This window comes from Gigantopelta aegis, chromosome 9, assembly GCF_016097555.1.
Source record: "Gigantopelta aegis isolate Gae_Host chromosome 9, Gae_host_genome, whole genome shotgun sequence".
Lineage (NCBI taxonomy): Eukaryota > Metazoa > Mollusca > Gastropoda > Neomphalida > Peltospiridae > Gigantopelta > Gigantopelta aegis.
Window position 1 is genome coordinate 28,786,886 of NC_054707.1, and position 19,758 is coordinate 28,806,643.

Consider the following 19,758-nt stretch of genomic DNA (forward strand, 5'->3'; position numbering starts at 1 on the left):
AAAAAAACCTGTGGTATATAGCCATAAAATCTGTTTATACTAGTATACAATCCACAGTTTATTACTGCACTTTTTCCACTGTTTTTTTTTCAATGTTGAAATAGACCAACAAGTTCGCCTATTGCATAAACAGTCTCGACCGATATTTTTAGAATTTGCATGCTCCCGAATAACGTTATGAAAGGCGAAGTGTAATTGGTTAATATTTAAATTGTTATTTATTGATGAAATGTCACCTGGACATGGGAGTCCATGCAATACTGGTGAGACCAGTAGAGCTAATTTTAATCAGATTGGAGTGGCTATAACAATGAGTTAATTGACAACTAGTATTACACTGAGAAGGCGTGAACAACTGGATTAGTTCATAGTTGTGAACGTTTTACCTCAGACATGGCAAGTGTCTCTGTTGAAAGCACTGGCCTCAGTGGTGTCATGGTTAGGCCATCGGTCTACAGGCTGGTAGGTACTGGGTTCGGATCCCAGTCGAGGCATGGGATTTTTAATCCAGATACCGACTCCAAACCCTGAGTGAGTACTCCGCAAGACTCAATGGGTAGGTGTAAACCACTTGCACCGACCAGTGATCCATAACTGGTTCAACAAAGGCCATGGTTTGTGCTATCCTGCCTGTGGGAAGCGCAAATAGAAGATCCCTTGCTGCTAATGGGAAGAGTAGCCCATGAAGTGGCGACAACGGGTTTCCTCTCAAAATCTGTGTGGTCCTTAACCATATGTCTGACACCATATAACCGTAAATAAAATGTGTTGAGTGCGTTGTTAAATAAAACATTTCTTTCTTTCTTTCTGTTGAAAGCAATGCCAGTGATGCAGTTAGTTGCAGTTTTTATAAGTTTTTTAAATTATTGTTTTAACATAAATAAATAGCAGTGATAATTAATGTTAACTTAAAATACGGTGGTTCAAATGTGACATACAAAATACAGTAAAAACTAATCCTATTTAATTATCTTTATTAAATTTATTCTAGGACACAATTGCCTTGGCCAAGTCTATCTTTTAGTGTTATCAAAGGCTTTAAGCTAAGGCATGCGCACATAAAAATAACAAAGCACTATTCCACTACTGCAGGGAAGTTTCTGTTTTCTGTCAATGGAGTTCCGTTGTCAGAATTGTTTTTAGTAATTTTGTAACAAAGACAAACTGCATCTGAAATGCTGAAATGATGCAATAATGGTCCCAGGATTACTGCAATAAACACTTGAACACATTGCTATAAGCACTATGATGAGTTGTCGCGCAAGATGTCAACATTGTACATTGCCTGTTTTAGTAACCGCTTTTACTTTTTTCTTCTTTTAATATTAGTTTTTAATCAACATAGAACATTCTGCTTTATTCTCTGTGCAATTACAATTGTTTCTGGTAAAATATTAAAGGTTTGTGGAACATTATATGATGGAATTTTCTAGATTTTTTTGGTTTTCGTATGCAATTAACCAATGTTGGTCTTTATAAAGCTATTCAAATATGCGACATAATTTGTATTGATTTAATGCTAAATGGTTCTGTGCAGTCGAATTATATGCAAATAACCAATTTATGCTATAAACCGATATGCAATAAAATGGATTCGACAGTATTAAGACTGATAAAATAATGTGCCTTGTAACATTGTTTCTATAAGACTTTTTACAAGTTATACATTCGGGCATCTTTGTATATAACTGGGATTTGCATATTTTAGCACTGGTTAAGCTATATAAAGGTTTATGTATCTTTGTACCATATAAGACTGAAATTATTATTTTCCAGCAATTGAAATGGAAGCCATTTTGATTTATGGGTTTCACACATCATATCTATCTTGACATTAATTAATTTATAGTTTATAGAACTTTATCTCCTGATTTTGTGGGTCTTGCTTATTGCTAAATAATCCAAAACTTTAAAACTAAGTCAAATCTGAAATGGATTTATGTTGCAGACCACTGATAAAAAAAATTGCCACGGTTGTACCAGGCTTTAGTGTTACTTGGGACCAGTCAAATGTGCCAACATATATGCTGCGTTTACCTTAATAAGTAACTGTATAGCTTTTGTGTGGCATTTGAAGTCTGCATGAAACAACTGGTCCATAAACGACTTGCTAAAGTTCTTCTCCATCTGTAGCTTCAGCTGATCAACATACTCAGGACGAATCTCAATAAAGTTCCATTTTAGGACCTTGAAAATTAAAAGCAAAGAAAATAAAGTCTATAAACCATTTAAAATTAAACAAAACATGTCTGCAATGAGATTATATCAAGTTCAATTAAAATAAAGTAATTAACATGGTTGTTTCCTGCCTAATACAATTGCTAAAATGAATGTCTTAAAGATGAACAGGAAAAGATAAAACAAAAATATAAATTCACATCCTCTAAATATTCAAGTATATATGAGATGTGCCATGTCTAACCATACAGTGAAACATTAAGCACAGGATGGAAGACGTTTAATCCAATAAAAATTTAATTTTGAATAATGTGTTACTGCTAACAAAAAGGGTAAGTTGGGAATAATCCAACAAGATATGTAAATCCATCCCTGTCATATTGTTGTCAATAAAACAATTGTCGAGTGTAGTATAATTTCGAACAAACGGCTATCATTTTATAAAAATAAATTCCAAATAGGCACTAAAAAACATTTAACTGACAAAATACCATTTCACCTGTATTATTCATGATACTGATCTTTGCTTCTGGGCAGTATTAATTCCTAGTACATGTGTCTAACAAAGTAACATCAAACAATCCAGATGACAAGTGAACCGACATTAACAGGTCTCTGAAAATTGTGCTATCAATGTTTCATTCAAATGATCTCTTCATGAATATGCTCTCAATCTTATATAGTAACTTAGATTGGAGACAGAAATAAAATCAGAATGGGCCTGTTACTTCTTATGATTTTATTTTTTCACTGAAGTCAGTTACTTCTTATGATTTAATTTTTTCACTGAAGTCAGATAGTGCAATAGGTTTTGTGGCATCATTTCTCTCAAATAGATGGGAATCTGCAGCAGACTGGAGATGGGCTGGGTACAGTAGTTTGAGATCACCACTTTCTAGCTCGACCAACCAGTAGAAAGGTGCCAAAAAGCTGTGCTACAAAAAATGTCTAGTACACGTTTCCTAGATGATAATGTGCCCTTTTCATTGGTTAATCAGTCTTGTCGTTTAGGAGGTAGACAGCCTTTGCTACCTGTTCATTATGTAATCAGTGTTTCTGCCAGAATGAAATTTTGGGGTATGGTGCTATGAAATTGGATATTTACAATGTGTGTGCTGAATGCAATCACAGTCGACAGGGTATGGAGGAAATGGGTTAGGTTTAGGGTTAGGGTTAAGAAAATCATATACAGTCAAACCTGTCTTAAGCGGTCACACAAGGGAGTAGATAAAAGTGACCGCTTAAGACAGGTGACCGCTGATTACAGGTGGCCGCTAGGACAGGTTTGACTGTAATAATGATAAGAGTCATTAATTTTACATATGTTGCTGTTTCTTGCTTTAGCGTCTTTACTGCTAATTAATGGATGTGTGCTTCACAGTTTACTATAAATAATCTTTTGAACTGTCGCCTCCTTCAGGAAAAACTGCAACTGGAATGTATTAAATTAACCGTTCTTAACAAGTTTGTTTTCTCTTTCCGTTAAATTATTCAATTTCTACTTTATGCAGTGTATTGTCATAGTAAGTGAATCTACAAATGTCAAACGTAGCCTGCCCAGAGACAATTAGATGCTTTCCATAGTCATACTTTCTGGGAATGAATGGGTAACTAGTATTCCTGAAGGTGTGAAGATCGGTTATTTGCTGCACCTTATCGCTGTTGTTAAATATCTCTTTTATACAATAGTAAACATTTACTGTGGCTGCTTAATACAGGTATTTTAGCGATATGGGTGGCCGTGGGCCGTGTTAGACAGGTGACCGCCTATTACAGGTGCATTTACGTTATAAATCGTTTGGGAGGGAAAAAATGGCCGCTTAAGGCAGGTGACCGCTGAATAGAAGTGGCTGCTAGGACAGGTTTGACTGTAATAATGATAAGAGTCATTAATTTTGTCAAAATGTAAACTTAAAAAAATAAAATCTGCAAAAACATTTGGATATGATGCCATAACCATTTTACCCTCTGGCAGAAAACCTGGTCATTCCATAATCAAAGGTAGTATGTGACATCGTGTAACAAGTAATACTGCATGCATTCCTTCTAGTGACGTAAAATATATCAGCTGTTAGAAGGCTCGTTAGGTCACGGTACACAAATAAAATGAAGTGAATTTTATAATATTACTAAAATATTATAAGTATCACTGAACTAGAAAATATTTCTGGCACTCGACCTTTTGTAGATTGTTTTAAGGTATCTAACACTGACTGGCATGCTGATCAAACTCACTACTTGTGGCTGCAATTAGTATATCATCCACATATACTGTTAATCTAATACCAGCATTGTGCAACAACTCTTATCACTGGTCCAAGTATTTTACAAAAGTAACAAGGACTACACTGTAAACTGAATGGAAGAACATTCCAAACATAAAATTGATTATCCCACCGAATTCCTAAATATGTTTTATGCACATCTGCAACAGGAACATGAAAGAACCCATCCTTTAAGTCAACTGTCACCAATTTGTCTTTGCTCGTCTCAAACTGTGATGAGCATGATATATCCTCATAATAAAATTTTGGTGTGTTACAAAATGAATTGACATATCACAAATCTGTTATTAGCCTGTTTTTACCTGACTTTTTCTTAACACAGCTAATTGGGCTACTTTTGACAAACACCCTTTGGAACAAAGTACATGTACCTGTTCATTCACAAAACACCTTTGAGTTATGACTGGGTACTGTGTTTTTGGATGGTAGAGTTTTAAAATGTATGGGAGATACCCTGATGTATACAGGCTAAAACCTGACTACGGGTTGCTATTTTTTACCACTGGTCTAAGTGTGGTCTAAGTGTGCTCGAAGTGTTGACATAACATGGCACTAATAATTAAATAATAAAATTTCATTACTAAAATAACTAATGTCTCTTATGTTACTAATGTCTACTGTTACTAATTCAATAGTCACTGTATAAAATAAAATACTTGACAGTCAGCACAACAAATTTTTTCTCAAGTTTACAAATATTCCGGTAAACAATGTTACACATCATTCATATGAGGTGGGCTGATAACTGGGTCGTCCTATGACGTCATTCCTGTCGAACTGTCTGCCACGTCCTTGGCTGTTGAAACAGTCTCCCCGGCTGTTGTAAGAATGGCAATGTCGACTTCCAATGTCGTAATAACCACCTCACCCTTGAGTGAATAAAGAATGATTTTGCGTTGCTCAAACTGTCAATGTTGATATAGTTGTAGCTCTTTCAAGCAAATTCAAAGTATCTGGCGTAAAACCAGAAGTGTTTTTCTGCATTGAATGAAAGTCTTGATACTTCTGGGTTAAACTGACCTTGTACTAACACCGTAGCATGTTCTTCTTGCAAGTAAAGCATTTGTACAAGTTCAACATTCCATAATTGCTCCAATACATGTCCATTATCATCGGCTGTGCTTCTTATGGACAACAGTAGTTTAAAAACAGTTTCAGCATATTTGCCACATTTTATAATCACGTTTCCGAACGACTGATCTTCGTGTTTTATTCCCCCCGTGTAGAATCAATAATTCTCAGTTCACCTTTGAAACAGTCTCTGATTGATTGGAACTCTCCTTGTAAATCGGTTGAACAACTTATGGGACCGACTGACTCAGATTTCTGGTCAAGAGGCAGAGTTTTCAACTTGTATAGATACTCACTATTTTCCTTTTCTAAACCATTTACTCTATGGTACAAACATTCATTATCAGCGCGCAGATGGTTTAGACTATCTAGAATCTGTTGCACTTGCAGTTTTATGTCACACTCATCTGAATTTTGACTTTTGAACTGCTCGAGTTAAGCTGAAACTGATCTAGGTGGCACTTGACTACACTGTAGAGAATGTGCTAATTCCATTTCTGACCCACTCAGCCATCACACTGTTCTGTGGCTCATGTGTAAACTGGGATTTTGGTACAATTTTCTGTACATATGAACCAAACATTAATGGTGAATGTTGTATACATCATTAACCTAATTCATTCTGAAATTATTTTGACTAGTATATTTTAATAGGAGTATTTTATTATTTGGTTATCAAGGAGGAATGTCCATGTTTTTAATCTACGTACACATGTATTAAGTCTATTTCATTAATTAATTACTACCTTCATATTCTTTTCATCTTTAAAACGCTGTTCTTTAGAAACAACAACCGTTATGGGTGCACTAGTGTCCTCTTCTTCCTTCTTTTTACTGGAGACAGGTGCCTGTCAAAAATGAAACTATAATTATAGAAACATACAATACAATTTAATCAACAGACCTATTTATTGAAAAAATAATTTATGAAACAAAAACAGTAATCCCAACCAACAAATAATAAATTTAACAAAAGCATTGGTATGTCCACTTTTAAATTTTTTTTAAAAAGATAGAGGAATTCTTCCCCAAGTACAAGCTATTAACAGTCCCAGAAAAGATTAGGTTAAAAGCCATTAATAACCATTAATAATGGTTGGGTCTTAATTTTGGGCATGCAGTTAGAGCCTGGTATACCGAAAATACCAATCGACATCAATATATAGGTATAGGTACTGTGTGAATACTAAATACCATGCCAAAAGCAACGAAAATCAACTAAAAAATATTGATACAGATACTAAACCCAACATTTCAGTATCACCCAACTCTAATATATGAAAGATATCCATGAAAGAACACAAGAATTGAAAGCAATTAAAAAACACACCCCAAAAACCCAACCTTTTAAGACACTCTAAAATGACCATAACCTTACATTAGGTTCAGATTGAATCAGCTGGAATATGCAGATGAAAGACTCATCTGCCATTAAAAGGATTCTAAAGCAAAACCAAATCACAACCAAGTTCCAAATCACCTTAGTCTGGAGTTAAAATCATGAGGTTAGTGGTGCCCACATGAAAGACCACTAATACCGAATATGAAATTGGTGAATACAGTCCTTTTCCCCACGTCACATTTGTGGAGCTGGAGATGAACAGTTGAAATACTATCACTTGTACTGAATATGAATGCCATTCTTTAAAATATTCAGTTGGTGTCAACTGTCTTGTTATCATTTTTAATAGTGACCCTAACTGAAAAACAATAACATGTAAATTTCTTATGAAATTGACCTATGGATGAAAATTTACCTAAATGTAATGAATTAGTCCTTGGCTTTTGAAAAACAAAGGCGAGTGAAAAATCGCACACCTCAAAACGCTTAGGCGAGTGAAGGTGAGTGAAAATCAAGCATTATTAATTTATGAAGTAATTTGTACAGTGAAAACTGTCTAAACCGGATGACGTCGGTGACCTAATATTTATCAATTTTTGAGAGGATCCGGTATTTAGAGGGTCGCGTTTTTATAAAACAGAGTTATTGCCCTTGACATGCAATTTGCAACGAATTACCCGAGAATGATTTGATTGATCCAATAAACCTGTTTTGTTAACCAGGTCCCCAATAAAGCAGTTATATAATCATTTATTTAGTTAATGATAACATTGTGCTGCAATATTTACTAATTATTAATGCATTGTTTGTTTCCACAAGTTTCTTTTGCTATGGATCTAGAACTTTCTTTCGTAAATTCTCCGATATGTTCGTAGCTAAAAACGAACATGTCCGAGAATTGCCGAATGAATCTGAATGTGGTAAAGGCAACAAGGGCTAATCATCTCGCCGTATCCCTATTTTGTTATATATATATTTGTGAACTAACTTTAAAACAAAACAAAAAACAAAACAAAACAAGTTTCAGTATAATTTAGTTTTATCGAAACCTTGCATGATTTTCACCAAAAACATGGACCCGATCAACGTTTAAAAAACGAGTCCACAGTTTGTTGTTTTGCTTCCGATTTGCTTTTGAGGACAATCTTCATAGACATTGATTCAAGTTTCAGAATGTGTTCTAAATAGCGTTCATCCTTTGCAAGAGCAAAGTTTTTTAATTATAACCAGTGCATCATTGTGCGACATTTCACAACCCTTGGGTTGCAAACTTTCATCAGAACAACTTTCACTCTCGTCATCACTTGGGCTCTTATCACATTCCTCTGATTTTCTGAATTCATTCAGTTCATTTTTTTTCTCCTAATTTAGTAAAGTGTAGCAAAATTCAGTGTGTGTATCTCTCGTTTCTATTGCAGAAATGATAAAATTCCCTATCAGTGTTTATTCAGTGTATAAAATATTATGTCACGTGTGTACATTTTACTTGAAGTTTAGTTTTTTCTAGCATTTTACTCTAACTGTGCCTGTATTTCAATGTTAAATTGCATTGACCAAATCAAAGGCGGAAACCGTAAGGTGTGAGTAGCAGGCATGTGATTGAAGGTGAGAAGAAGTCGACAGTTTCAGACAGTACAATTGGAAACAATCAAGCATTAAAGGAAACATGTCACGTAACCCATATTTGGCACCAACCATGTACAATTAATTATAAATTGAATCACCTAAAAAAAATAAAAAATAAAAAATTAATTACTTAAAATATCTCCATAAAAAAAAACCCCAGATACGAGCTCTTAGCGGAAATTGCCGATCTTTAATGAGCAGGGCAATCACGAGGTCCGTGACGTCAGAGACGCGTCGCTTGATCTGAAGGTAGTAGTCTACCAAATAGCATCTCGTCCAGATCAGAGTTCGAGGTGCACCCAACTTTTGATACAGCACTTCATGGTTCCTCGAATGCCATTGGTGACATATGTGACAGGACTTGTTGTAATAAAGTGTTGTCTTATGTGACCAAAAACTTGCTATGATTTGATTTGAACCAGTGTTAGTGTACCACATACTGTGATGCTTGAAAGATAGGTGGGATGTAATAAAAATAAGCTTGTCAATTTTTGTGCGGGACAGCGGTTGTGAAGGACGCTTCCTGTTATCTCAGAAACTAGCAGCTTGACCCCCCATTTTCTGTGATTTATTTCAAGGGTGAGGTGTTCTAATATTTATATATGTTGTGTGTATGTTGATTGATACGTTGCATCTAACTGTTATACCCCCATATGTTACTATGGTCGTCTATGGGATTTTATTTGGTGTTATACACCCTGAAGCCTTACACTTAAAAGCATTAGTCCGTACCACTCATAAAGAATCTAAGACTTGCACAGCTTACCAAAACAATGAGTGTTCATTCGCAAAACGTTTTGCCGTATCAATATGAGCTGTTAGTAAATGAAGAAAGACACACATTTACTTACAACAGTGATACTGAAGAAAAAATGGATAGCGAGTCGGAGGGTGGAGAAACCAATGGTGCCAGACCAGACCGGTCGACCAATTTACAGCCCGGAGCCCGAAAGTAACCCGGAGACAAAACCAAAACTCGGATGCTAATGCCGAGGTGTATACTGTTCATATTTAGCATAAAGATACACCTCGATATGATGTATTTAAATATGTAAAAAAATATAAATGTAGGACAAGCATTTTTTATGTTCGGGCTGTACATAATGAAACGCTCTAATTTACGACAAGGCGCTTCACTTTCATTAACCTGACTTGTAAAACAACATAAATGACTTGACAGTATAATCAACTTTTAAACTAAGTATATTTCTATTTGCATCAATAGAACAAAATGGGGTTATAGTATTTTTCTCTCATAAAAAAGTAGCATATTATTAGGGTGCGTTAGAGTAAAAATGACCACTCACGATACCCAAGTGATAATTGTCTTTTCTTTGGTACTACATAATTGGTCAGTTTTGTAATTTTAGATGGGAAAGTCTACTTAATCAAGGGTTTTACAGCATTATTTACAGTAATGGAGCAGGGCGGCTGATAATGTCCATTAACATTGTACTATAGTCGCGACAGGTTACGCCACAATACCTTGTGATCTTTAAAAAAACTGGCACGTATTTTGTACGTATGTCTAGACCATGGTAATCACTTACCTGGTCGATACCCTGCAAGATACACCTGCCAATCAGGAATCACATGTGCAGGCCACGGATAGAAAGGACCAATTAACTAAAACAACACTCCGATTCTCAAGTCAGCCCGTGGATGAAACATAATAGTGGTTTATTTTGTATTGAACTTCGTGTTGCTTTGGGGCTTCGGGCGATGAGGAACGTTTTTGTGACGTATTCCGCCCGAAGATTAAAAACATTATTTAAAATTATTATTGTTTCCTACACGTTTTTTTAAAAACATATTTAAATACATCGTACTGAGATGTATCCTCATGCCAAATCTCATGTTTGTATATGCCATATTTAATTACTTATTGACGTTTCCTTCTTCGGACGGTGAATACAGATTTTGTTATGTAGGCCTACAGCCCTAACATGAAAAATCTAGTTTTTTCCACACAAAAAAAAAAAATAAAAATTTCTACATTTTTGTTTTAACATATATAAATACATCATGCTGAGGTGTATCTTTGTGCCAAATATGTACAATGTACACCTTGGCATTCGCAACCGAGTACTGTTTTTGTCTCCGGGTAACGTTCGGGCTCCGGGCTGTAAATAGGCTGACACCAAAGTACTATGCGGTGTTGGTGTCCAATCTTTTCTTTTGCGATAAAATACATGCGTCTTTCTTCGGATACAATCCTTTGGAAAACCATAAAAAGACAATCCCGATCGTTTAAACTGTTTATTTTTACACCCAAAGGCCGCGCAGTACGGCACTGTTGGACTGAAAAGATCGTAAGCCCCTTACTCCATATATAAACAGTTAACAACAATGGAAGAGTAGAGCGGCTCTGACGTCACTTCCCTTTTTTTCCGAACGCTCACGAATAAATATGCATAAATCGTACTTTGATACTGATTAGCGTAATTTCTTCATTTTAAGTTAACTACACGTATTTTATTGTTATAAAGTTATTTGTATATTATTTTTATATCATTTTGCTTTTAAAATGAGCTATAATATGGTCTCGTGTCATGTTTCCTTTAATTACTCTGTCTGCTATTCTGGGCAGAGACCGCGGAAAGCGGTGACCCGTGACGTAACACCGGATGTTGGTCAGTGGAAATTCCGGTCGGCTTTGTTAGCTGGAAGTTGTGTTTTCACGCGAAGTTGACTCTTCATTCATTTACACTACGCCGGTTAATTTATTAAGGATTTAACATTTCTGAGTGAAAAATCAATCCGGTTTTCGGAATTGAGAGGTTCCTGTTTTATCAGGTTTTTATACATGGTTTAAATAGCAAAAAAAATCGGGACCATGGAACTTGGCCGGTTTTGACAGGATTCCGGTATGTTCAAGGTCCGGTTTAGACAGGTTTCACTGTACATGTAAATGCAGACATATGATGCAAAAATGAACCAATAAACCAATAATGTTTTCTTCTAATTTTATGTTGTTTTTGGTTCATTAGTGTAGTCTGACTTCTTTTTCCTTTCAGGAATGGAGTTATAATTTATTAAAAGGTTTCAGGAGTAGTACTATAAAAATATAATTCTGACATGTATACACTGATGCAGACAATTTGATTTTTTAATTACAGTATGTACTATTCAGATAATTTGATGCACACAGTTATATATATACCTTTTCAGTGTTAGATCTCGTCTTGAATTTCATTATTATGTACAACGAACATGATTAGGATAGTTGGGATGGGAAAAACCCACTGGTTCCGAGGAGGTGGTTCATGTACTACCCAATGACCCAAACATCTCAGGTGTGCACTACCGACTCATATTATTAAAAAAACTTTTTTAAATAACTCGTGAAATGTAGGCCTACAATTATTTCAATTGATAGTGTTGGTTGGGACATTGACATTCACGTGACATTTTTAATTCAACAATTACACAATCAGTCTCACTCCCTCAATGTCGTTGATAAAAACATATACAAAATTTGACAAAATCTGTCATTACAAAGGATTTTATTCCAAACATGGGATGCCATAATAAAGATAATAAAAAACCCGCATAATTTTAGACACCATCAATGCATAATACGTTGTCAAGTAGACCAGCGTGTGCGTGCAGAATACCAAGAGTAAAAATAATCTAACTTGATAGCTCTGATTAGTCAATATGCCACAGAGTACTGCGTTTTTTTCTGGTATTATTAAACGGATCTTTCTATCTGCTACATAAGGTAAATAGTGGCAATCAATATACAAAATTATTTTGCGTGCGCCGTTTGTTACGTGCGTTATTTTTCACACTTGCCAGATTGAAATTACATGCGCTGTACGAGCGCAATCGCACCCGCACACCTTAAAAGGCAAGGTCTGATGAATGTCTTCAAAATGAACTGTAAACACACATTATGGCAAGACAAATACTTTTATTACACTGCGGTGGAAGAGATACCCATATCTTATATTTTCAGTGCAATCAAAGTATGTGACTTTTTTCAGATCACATACTTTACGAATTTGATAACTTTGCAAATTAGATGTAAATTAATTGAGGTCACGGCACTAGGTTTATTGACATTTAAGTGAATGTACTAGGGTCCATAATAGACGTATGCATTCATATTCATCAAACAAAAACATTTCAATAGCAACTTTACACTGAAAGCTGTCCAGCATTCAGAAAAGAAAAACCGTTAAGCACTAGTTTATTATTATGTACAGATATTCAAAATGACGTCATTTCCATCCAAAAAGAAACCGCCCCACATTCTTACATCATTTCAATATCGCGTAATGGCTGACTGGAATTAAAGTTGTGAATACCGTTTACAAAAAAACGTTGTATTAAGCTTGAGATTAGATGATAAAGAGATTATTACCTCGTGTAATTCGGTATCGTCAATATCGTATATTAGAAATAAAACTAATGTATTATGCTCACCAGAGGCTCACATAATACAATTTTTATTCCTAATATATGATACTGACAATACCGAAAAACACTCTGGTAATAACCTCTATTTATCGTCTCTTTACATTGTGGAATACGTCTTTTGAGAGGTCATCACCTGCGATCAGGTGATTGACTGTCACACAGTACAACTCTGCATAGATGTTCATTCAAAAAGTGTGCGCATGGTTCTTCCAATTCATATTTTTAAATCGAAAATATAATTGCTGTTAATTAATGTCAGCAGCATAATTTAACAAAATATATATCTTAATAAAACATTATTATTCTTGAATATGTTTATAATATTGTTTGTGTAAACTTCATTGAGTGTGGCGTAGGAATGCAAAGTTTCAGTGATAAATAGCTAAATGTAGTGACCACAACATGACGAAATTTTCCAAATTGACGTCATTTGGTAAGTGATGTCATTTTCCCGGTCTTTAATCTGTGCATTTTAATGTCTTGTTTAGTTATTTTGGAAGTTATTGTGTGCAATTTTGTGTTTATTGATGTGCAGTATAATAAATAAAACACTATATTTGTTCCTGTGAGAGACCGTTTAGTACAACTTGTGTGTTTTTAATCATACATCACTCAATTTCGCTCGTGATGTATGATTGAAAATACTCATTGTATGCTCTATCTATGTACCTTAGCTTTGCCTCTAATTGCAGTTTTAGGCTTAGACTCAGATTTCTCCTTCTTTGTGGAAGCAGCTGGAGGTGGTTTGTTTTCTTCATCTAATTCATCAAAGCGTGAAGATTCCACAGGAGTGGCAGCAGGTGCAACTTTACGTGCTTTTGTCGGTTTGGCTGGGAGATTGCCTCTTGCTTTCTCAAGAATCACTATGATTTTGTCCTTTGATGCAGGCTGAAATAACAAGGAAAAATCATTACATATTAAGCAAAAATTAAAATTTTAATTAATTAAATTTCTGCCCTACTTATAAAGCTTATTCAGTGTCAATTTTAGTTGCATCCATAGATGTTCATTTCAATGCATGTTTAAACAAAATAATAACAAGCATTCTGAGTACTGCTAAAGCAATACATCCTATACAGGGACCAACAAATACTCATAAAATTATGTATCAATATCGTCAAGCATTGACAAAAAAGTCTTGAAAACAAATTTTCATCTCTCTTAAGTTCGAGGGTGATAACTCTGTGAAAAATGGGTAAACTGCCATGAAAGTTAAACTTGCATATATGCAACAATACATAATAAAGTTTTGAACAAAATTTCATCCAAGTATTTTCAAGCCTTGGAAAACAAATTTTTATATCTCCTAACGTCAAAGGCCGTAACTGTTAAAACATTGAACAGAACACACAAACTTTCAGCTCAATATTATGGGGCATTCCAAAAATAAAGTTTGGAAAACAAATTGTTGTATCTTCCAAGTTCAAGGGCCATAACCATGTCAAAAATGGGTAACACATCATGAAAGTTAAACTTGATCTGTAATCGTACCAGTACATGATAAACCAATACACAACATTTCAGCACAATATTTGGAGGATTTGAGGAAGATTTACTGAGATATGTTGGAGAACTTACCTGTTTGATGATCATTTTTATTATTATGAATCAACGCCATTTTATTCAGTCGGTGAACATGTGTGCTACAAAACTAGTTCCTAAAATTGACGTCAATGTTTAAAGTTACAGTCTCTGGTTACCATATTATAACATCATGTGCAAATATGAAATACAAGCTCAAATGCACTTTTAAAAAATGTGTGTGTTCGCTATGAACGGAGATCATCAAAAGTTTATGCTCGATTCGTCACCTGTGTCGCCATTGCTAGGCAAAGCACAAACGACAGCCTGTAGTCAGTTTCAGTTAACACGTGTTTGCGGATTTGAAATTGTAGGGTTTGTCTCAAAAAATTAATGAGAAATCTTGTGCTATACGAAGAATGTTCGGCTGAGGATAAAACCGGTTTGATCTTGACAAAGTATCATCGAAAATTGTACTTTCCTATTTCAGAATTAATATTTTATAAAGTGTTAGTAGAACTTTCAAAAGTTTAGTGTGTATACTAGTAACACATTGATCAAGTATATATTTTAAAATAAAATATACTAAAGTAGACAATGAACATTTTCACTTCTTAATTTTATGTGTGTTAAAATCGACAAATTCAAATAACTATTCTTTCGTTTGGAAAGGATAAAATTAGTTTGTTTTGTTTAACGATATCAATGTTAGAGCATATTGATTTAATAATCATCTGCTATTGGATGTCAAACATTTAGTAATTTTGACATAAACTTAGAGAGGAAACGGGTGCATGTGCAGGTGCCCAAGCTTAAAAAACTTGAAATATATTTTCTGTGGGAGCATGGCCCCATATAAACTTTGCTCAACACAAGTCTACAACCCCAACCCCGCTGAAATCCCTGCACACGTGCCTTGGAAATATGTTACATTTTTATTTTTTTTAGCAAGGGATCGTTTATATATACCATCCCACAGACAGGATATCACATTCTATTCCAGTTCTACTGGCGTCCTGCTAAATGAAGAAAATCAAAGCTGGCCATTGTGTTTGTAATTGACCTAGATAATGTAGATAAGCGAGCATTGCAAAACTATAGCAATGTGGTGGACCGTTTATGTACCAAATAGAACTGGATCATCTATTCTAAATGCTTAATAAAAATATTCCAGGGACTGCAGCTTTAAGGACGGAGTTATTCCCCTTTTGAAAATCCTGTTTTAGGACAAACCATTTAGTAACTAGTAAATAGACTGGCCTCACTAACAGTCTTTTTAATAAAGCGTGATGGGTATCAAGGTGAAGAAAAACAGTCTATTTGTTTTACACATCCGTGTTGATTTCATAACCATAATTTTGTTGTTGACTTTTGTTGCTCCAACAATGCTTGAACATGATTTGCAGTTATTTTTTTAGACATTGTTCACACATTTGTAGCTTATTTCAAAGTCAAAGAATATTGTGTGGGTTACGTGGATAAGCATGATGGTGTTTGTAGGGTTTTTGGTTTGGATGTATGTATGCTTGAATGTTTTTCAACATCATATGCCTTTTTGTTATGAATATGTGCAAATAATTGTGAGGTTGGTTACTGTTACTTATTTTGTAGATGTTACGACATTTCCTTGGTCTCCATTTCATTACATTTTGACACTGTCCTTTGAAAATGGATAAGTTTACTATGTTCTATGAACTGTTAGGGATTAGCAGATAGTAAAAGAAGAAAAGATGTCTTTAATTTTCTGAAAGGTAAACAACTACAGGATATACATCTTTTAGAAAACCTCCCAACTCTTTGTGCGATCAAAATCGGGTTTTAATTCTCATAACAGTCACTCAAGAGGTTTAGCTGTATTATTTAACAATAATTTTGAATATAAAAAGGATCTAAAAGGAAATTTATTAATTTTGAATATTACTGTAAATGGTAAGACATTAGCTAAACTTTATGGTCCAAACACTGATAATCCTGACTTCTATAGAAATGTTTAGGAAAAAGTTGTTTTTTAACAATTAGTTGTATATTATTGCATTTGATTGGAATTTGGTGAAGGATCCATAAACAGATTCATTTAAATATCAATAACCCACATGCTTGTAACATGGTATTAGATGTAATAGGTGATTTAGATCTTTAAAATATCTGATGAGAAAATGTGGATTATCACTCTTTGGTAACTTTAACCAAGACAGAAAAAAAAAAAAAAAAATGAAAATTTAATAATTCACTTCTTAGAGAGAAAGAACATGATGAAACTATTAAGACACTTATTACTGATATTAAAAAACAATATGCTTTACAACTTGGCTTCAATGAAGGTAATTCCAAATGAAGATATATATTTTCTGATTAATGTTCAATTATTTGTTGAAACTCTGTTAATGTAAATCTGTAGTAAAACTTTATCCTTAATTTACATCGTTTAAGAAAAAAAGAAAAGGAAACGGAATTGTTAAATGCTATAACAAATCTTGAAAGAGATGTAAATAATCTGAATAAAAAATTTGAAACTTTAATAGAAAAGAGAAAGGGTTCAGAAACTCTGCAAAAATCATAAAATGGAGGGAATTTATGTTCAATTTCAATTGCATTGGATAGATGAAGGTGAAACAAAACTGCTCATTACTTAATATGTAATCTTGAAAATAAATTTTTTAGAAGTAAAACTATAAGAGGTTTAGAAACAGCAGATAGGAAAATAATCTTAGATGCTGATGGTATTATACTAGAAACACAAAGATTCTATGAGAATTTATATGCTTCCAAAAAACACAGTTAATCTAACATATATTATATTATATTATTAAATGATGATTTACCAGTCTTAGCAACCAAAAAATCAAATTGTTTGGAAGGATTAATTTGTTAAGAAGAACCTACAAAAGCTGTTTAAAATATGAAAAATAATTAAAATCCTGGTAGTGATGGTGTTTCTCTGTTGACTGTTTAAAGTTCTAATGGAGAGAAATTGGTTATTTTATTGCTAAATCTATTAACTTTTGTTTCATAATAGGAGAACTATCTGTCACTCAAAAACGACTTGTATTCCCAAAGGAGACAAACCTAAACAATCTGTGATAATTGGTGTCCTATTTCTTTGCATATACATAGTTTATAAACTTGCTTCTCCATGCATTGCTGAGCAACTGAAAACTGTTTTACCTAATTTAATTTATGAAGATCAAACTGGTTTCATGGCCAAAAGATATATATGGTGATAATATTTGTACTCTTACTGTATACTGAAGCTAAAAGTATTCCTGGGATACTCTTTCTGATTGACTTTGAAAAAGCATTTGATCCTGTTGAGTGGTCGTTTATAGAAAAAACTCTTAATTCTTTTGGTTTTGATGAATCCTGTAAACACTGGATTTTAAATTTTATAAAAATATAAACACATCATGTTAACTTTCCAGAGTTATTTTTTCTAATTTTATGGATGGAATTAGGTACAGTTTTGGGCATGAGAAAACACACAATAATGTCTTTTTAATGTTGGTATTTTGTTAAATTTATGCTATTTCATGGTATAGTGTACTTTTTCTTTTTTACAAGTCTTGCAACTTATATATATATATATATATATATCATATTTTAAAAATAAAATAAATAATGTACACATTTAATGTTTTGCAAACATATTATATATATATTTAGGCAAGCTATACTATAAACATAGTCACAGCTTACAAAAATATTCTAACATATTTGTTAAATTATTAATTAACTGTAATTAATCAAATATGCCAGTGTGTACTTGCATGAACCGTAAACTGCAACTAATTTCTAAACAAATGTCTTTATAGAATGAACGATTACTGAGTATATTCTTTAGTATTTACTAAATTACAATTGAAAACAGAATTAATGAATGTTTATCATCATTCCAGCAGAGACAATGTGACTGGAACAGAATACAGAGGACTCATTGGAAGATTTCAAGCCATCCCATTGGCTGCTGGGATGTTCGGACCAGTCTATTTACATAGGAGAATATGCCATTTGTTGAGGTCAGGTTAAGTTGAAAATAAAATAAACATACTGTTTACCATTTCATAACAGACTATATAACACACATTTACCTTTAATGTGCTAGCTGCTTTTGCAAAAGAGTCATATCCTGTATGAATCATAAAGGGCACGAGTGATTCCTGTGATTTCTTCCTCACATCACTGTTTCTGTCCTCCAGACATGCAATCACGGAGGGAATACACTGCCGCAGCTCGGCTGGTAATGGTTTGTGATTGGGCAACTTTTCACACAACCATCCTAGAAGCTGTGACAAAAAAGTGGATTATTTTTAACACAAATTAAACACCCAATGCAAATGAGATCCTAAAACGTTTTTGTTTTTTTAAAGTTTATTTTATTTAATGACACCAATTCACTGATTAATCATCGGCTAAAATGTTTGATCACCATATCAACTTCATAATAAGAACAGCACATCAATTTACATAATGTGTAATCAAATGTAACCAGTAATGTAGTGATTCAGCTGTTGATATTTGCTTGTTCAAAGTTCTCAGGAAGTATCGCGATTGTTTTCACCAAAGCAATGCAGGCATAAACGTCAGCGACAAGTTTCGAATAATTCAGCTTATGGAATAAATTAATACAAATTCCATAAATCACAAACTAATCAGACTGCACACTGGTGTCAAAAGCAAAACACAACTGGTTTTGTAGTTCAACAGGTACTTATAATACTAATAGTTTGAAATGTTTCATTCCGTGAATCTTGATAAATCATATTAGCATTATGATGACCTATTACTATACAAATAACAGAAATTACAAACATCAAACAGTTGCTTTTCTTAGGTGAAAAATATTCATACTGACAATGCAATATTCACACACAGACTAGATACTATACATGATATCCTTATACCTGAAAGGTGTGATCACTGCTAGTTCAACTTCAGTCAAAAGATAATAGTATAGATATTTAAAATACAAAATTAATATAGTCAATTTTCTGAACAGCAAGGCCTGCGATACTTACTTCTGCTCTGAGAAATGGATTTTCCATCTTAAGACCTTCCTGAATTGCTTCACACTCGACAAGTGGTGTCAATGTGGAATGCTCCACCCATGAATTCAGACCTGTCACAGCTAATGCTCGGATGTTGGTCTGAAAAACAATATTTGAAACAATTCTTCAACAAGTATATATAACACTTAATAATATGTGACCCACTCTGGCGAAATCAATCACATGTCGAAGTTGCCTATTTTGAGTAATGAGGCAATTAGTGAAAAAACCCACTACCTGGTCAAACTTGCGATTTTGACAGAAATTA

At 33.9% G+C, this 19,758-nt stretch overlaps 1 protein-coding gene across 2 annotated transcripts in view; it reads right to left on the minus strand.

The window, feature by feature from the left end:
* Nucleotides 1-19,758, minus strand: part of LOC121381864 (cytoskeleton-associated protein 5-like) — a 200,247-nt gene that overhangs the window by 66,431 nt on the left and 114,058 nt on the right. For both annotated transcript variants that reach the window (XM_041511240.1, XM_041511241.1), the window contains exons 25-29: nucleotides 19,461-19,589; nucleotides 18,534-18,728; nucleotides 13,597-13,815; nucleotides 6,281-6,382; nucleotides 2,038-2,187 (exon numbers count right to left, since the gene is read on the minus strand). In XM_041511240.1, coding sequence (XP_041367174.1) covers nucleotides 2,038-2,187; nucleotides 6,281-6,382; nucleotides 13,597-13,815; nucleotides 18,534-18,728; nucleotides 19,461-19,589 — 795 coding nt within the window. The remainder of the gene's footprint in view (nucleotides 1-2,037; nucleotides 2,188-6,280; nucleotides 6,383-13,596; nucleotides 13,816-18,533; nucleotides 18,729-19,460; nucleotides 19,590-19,758) is intronic.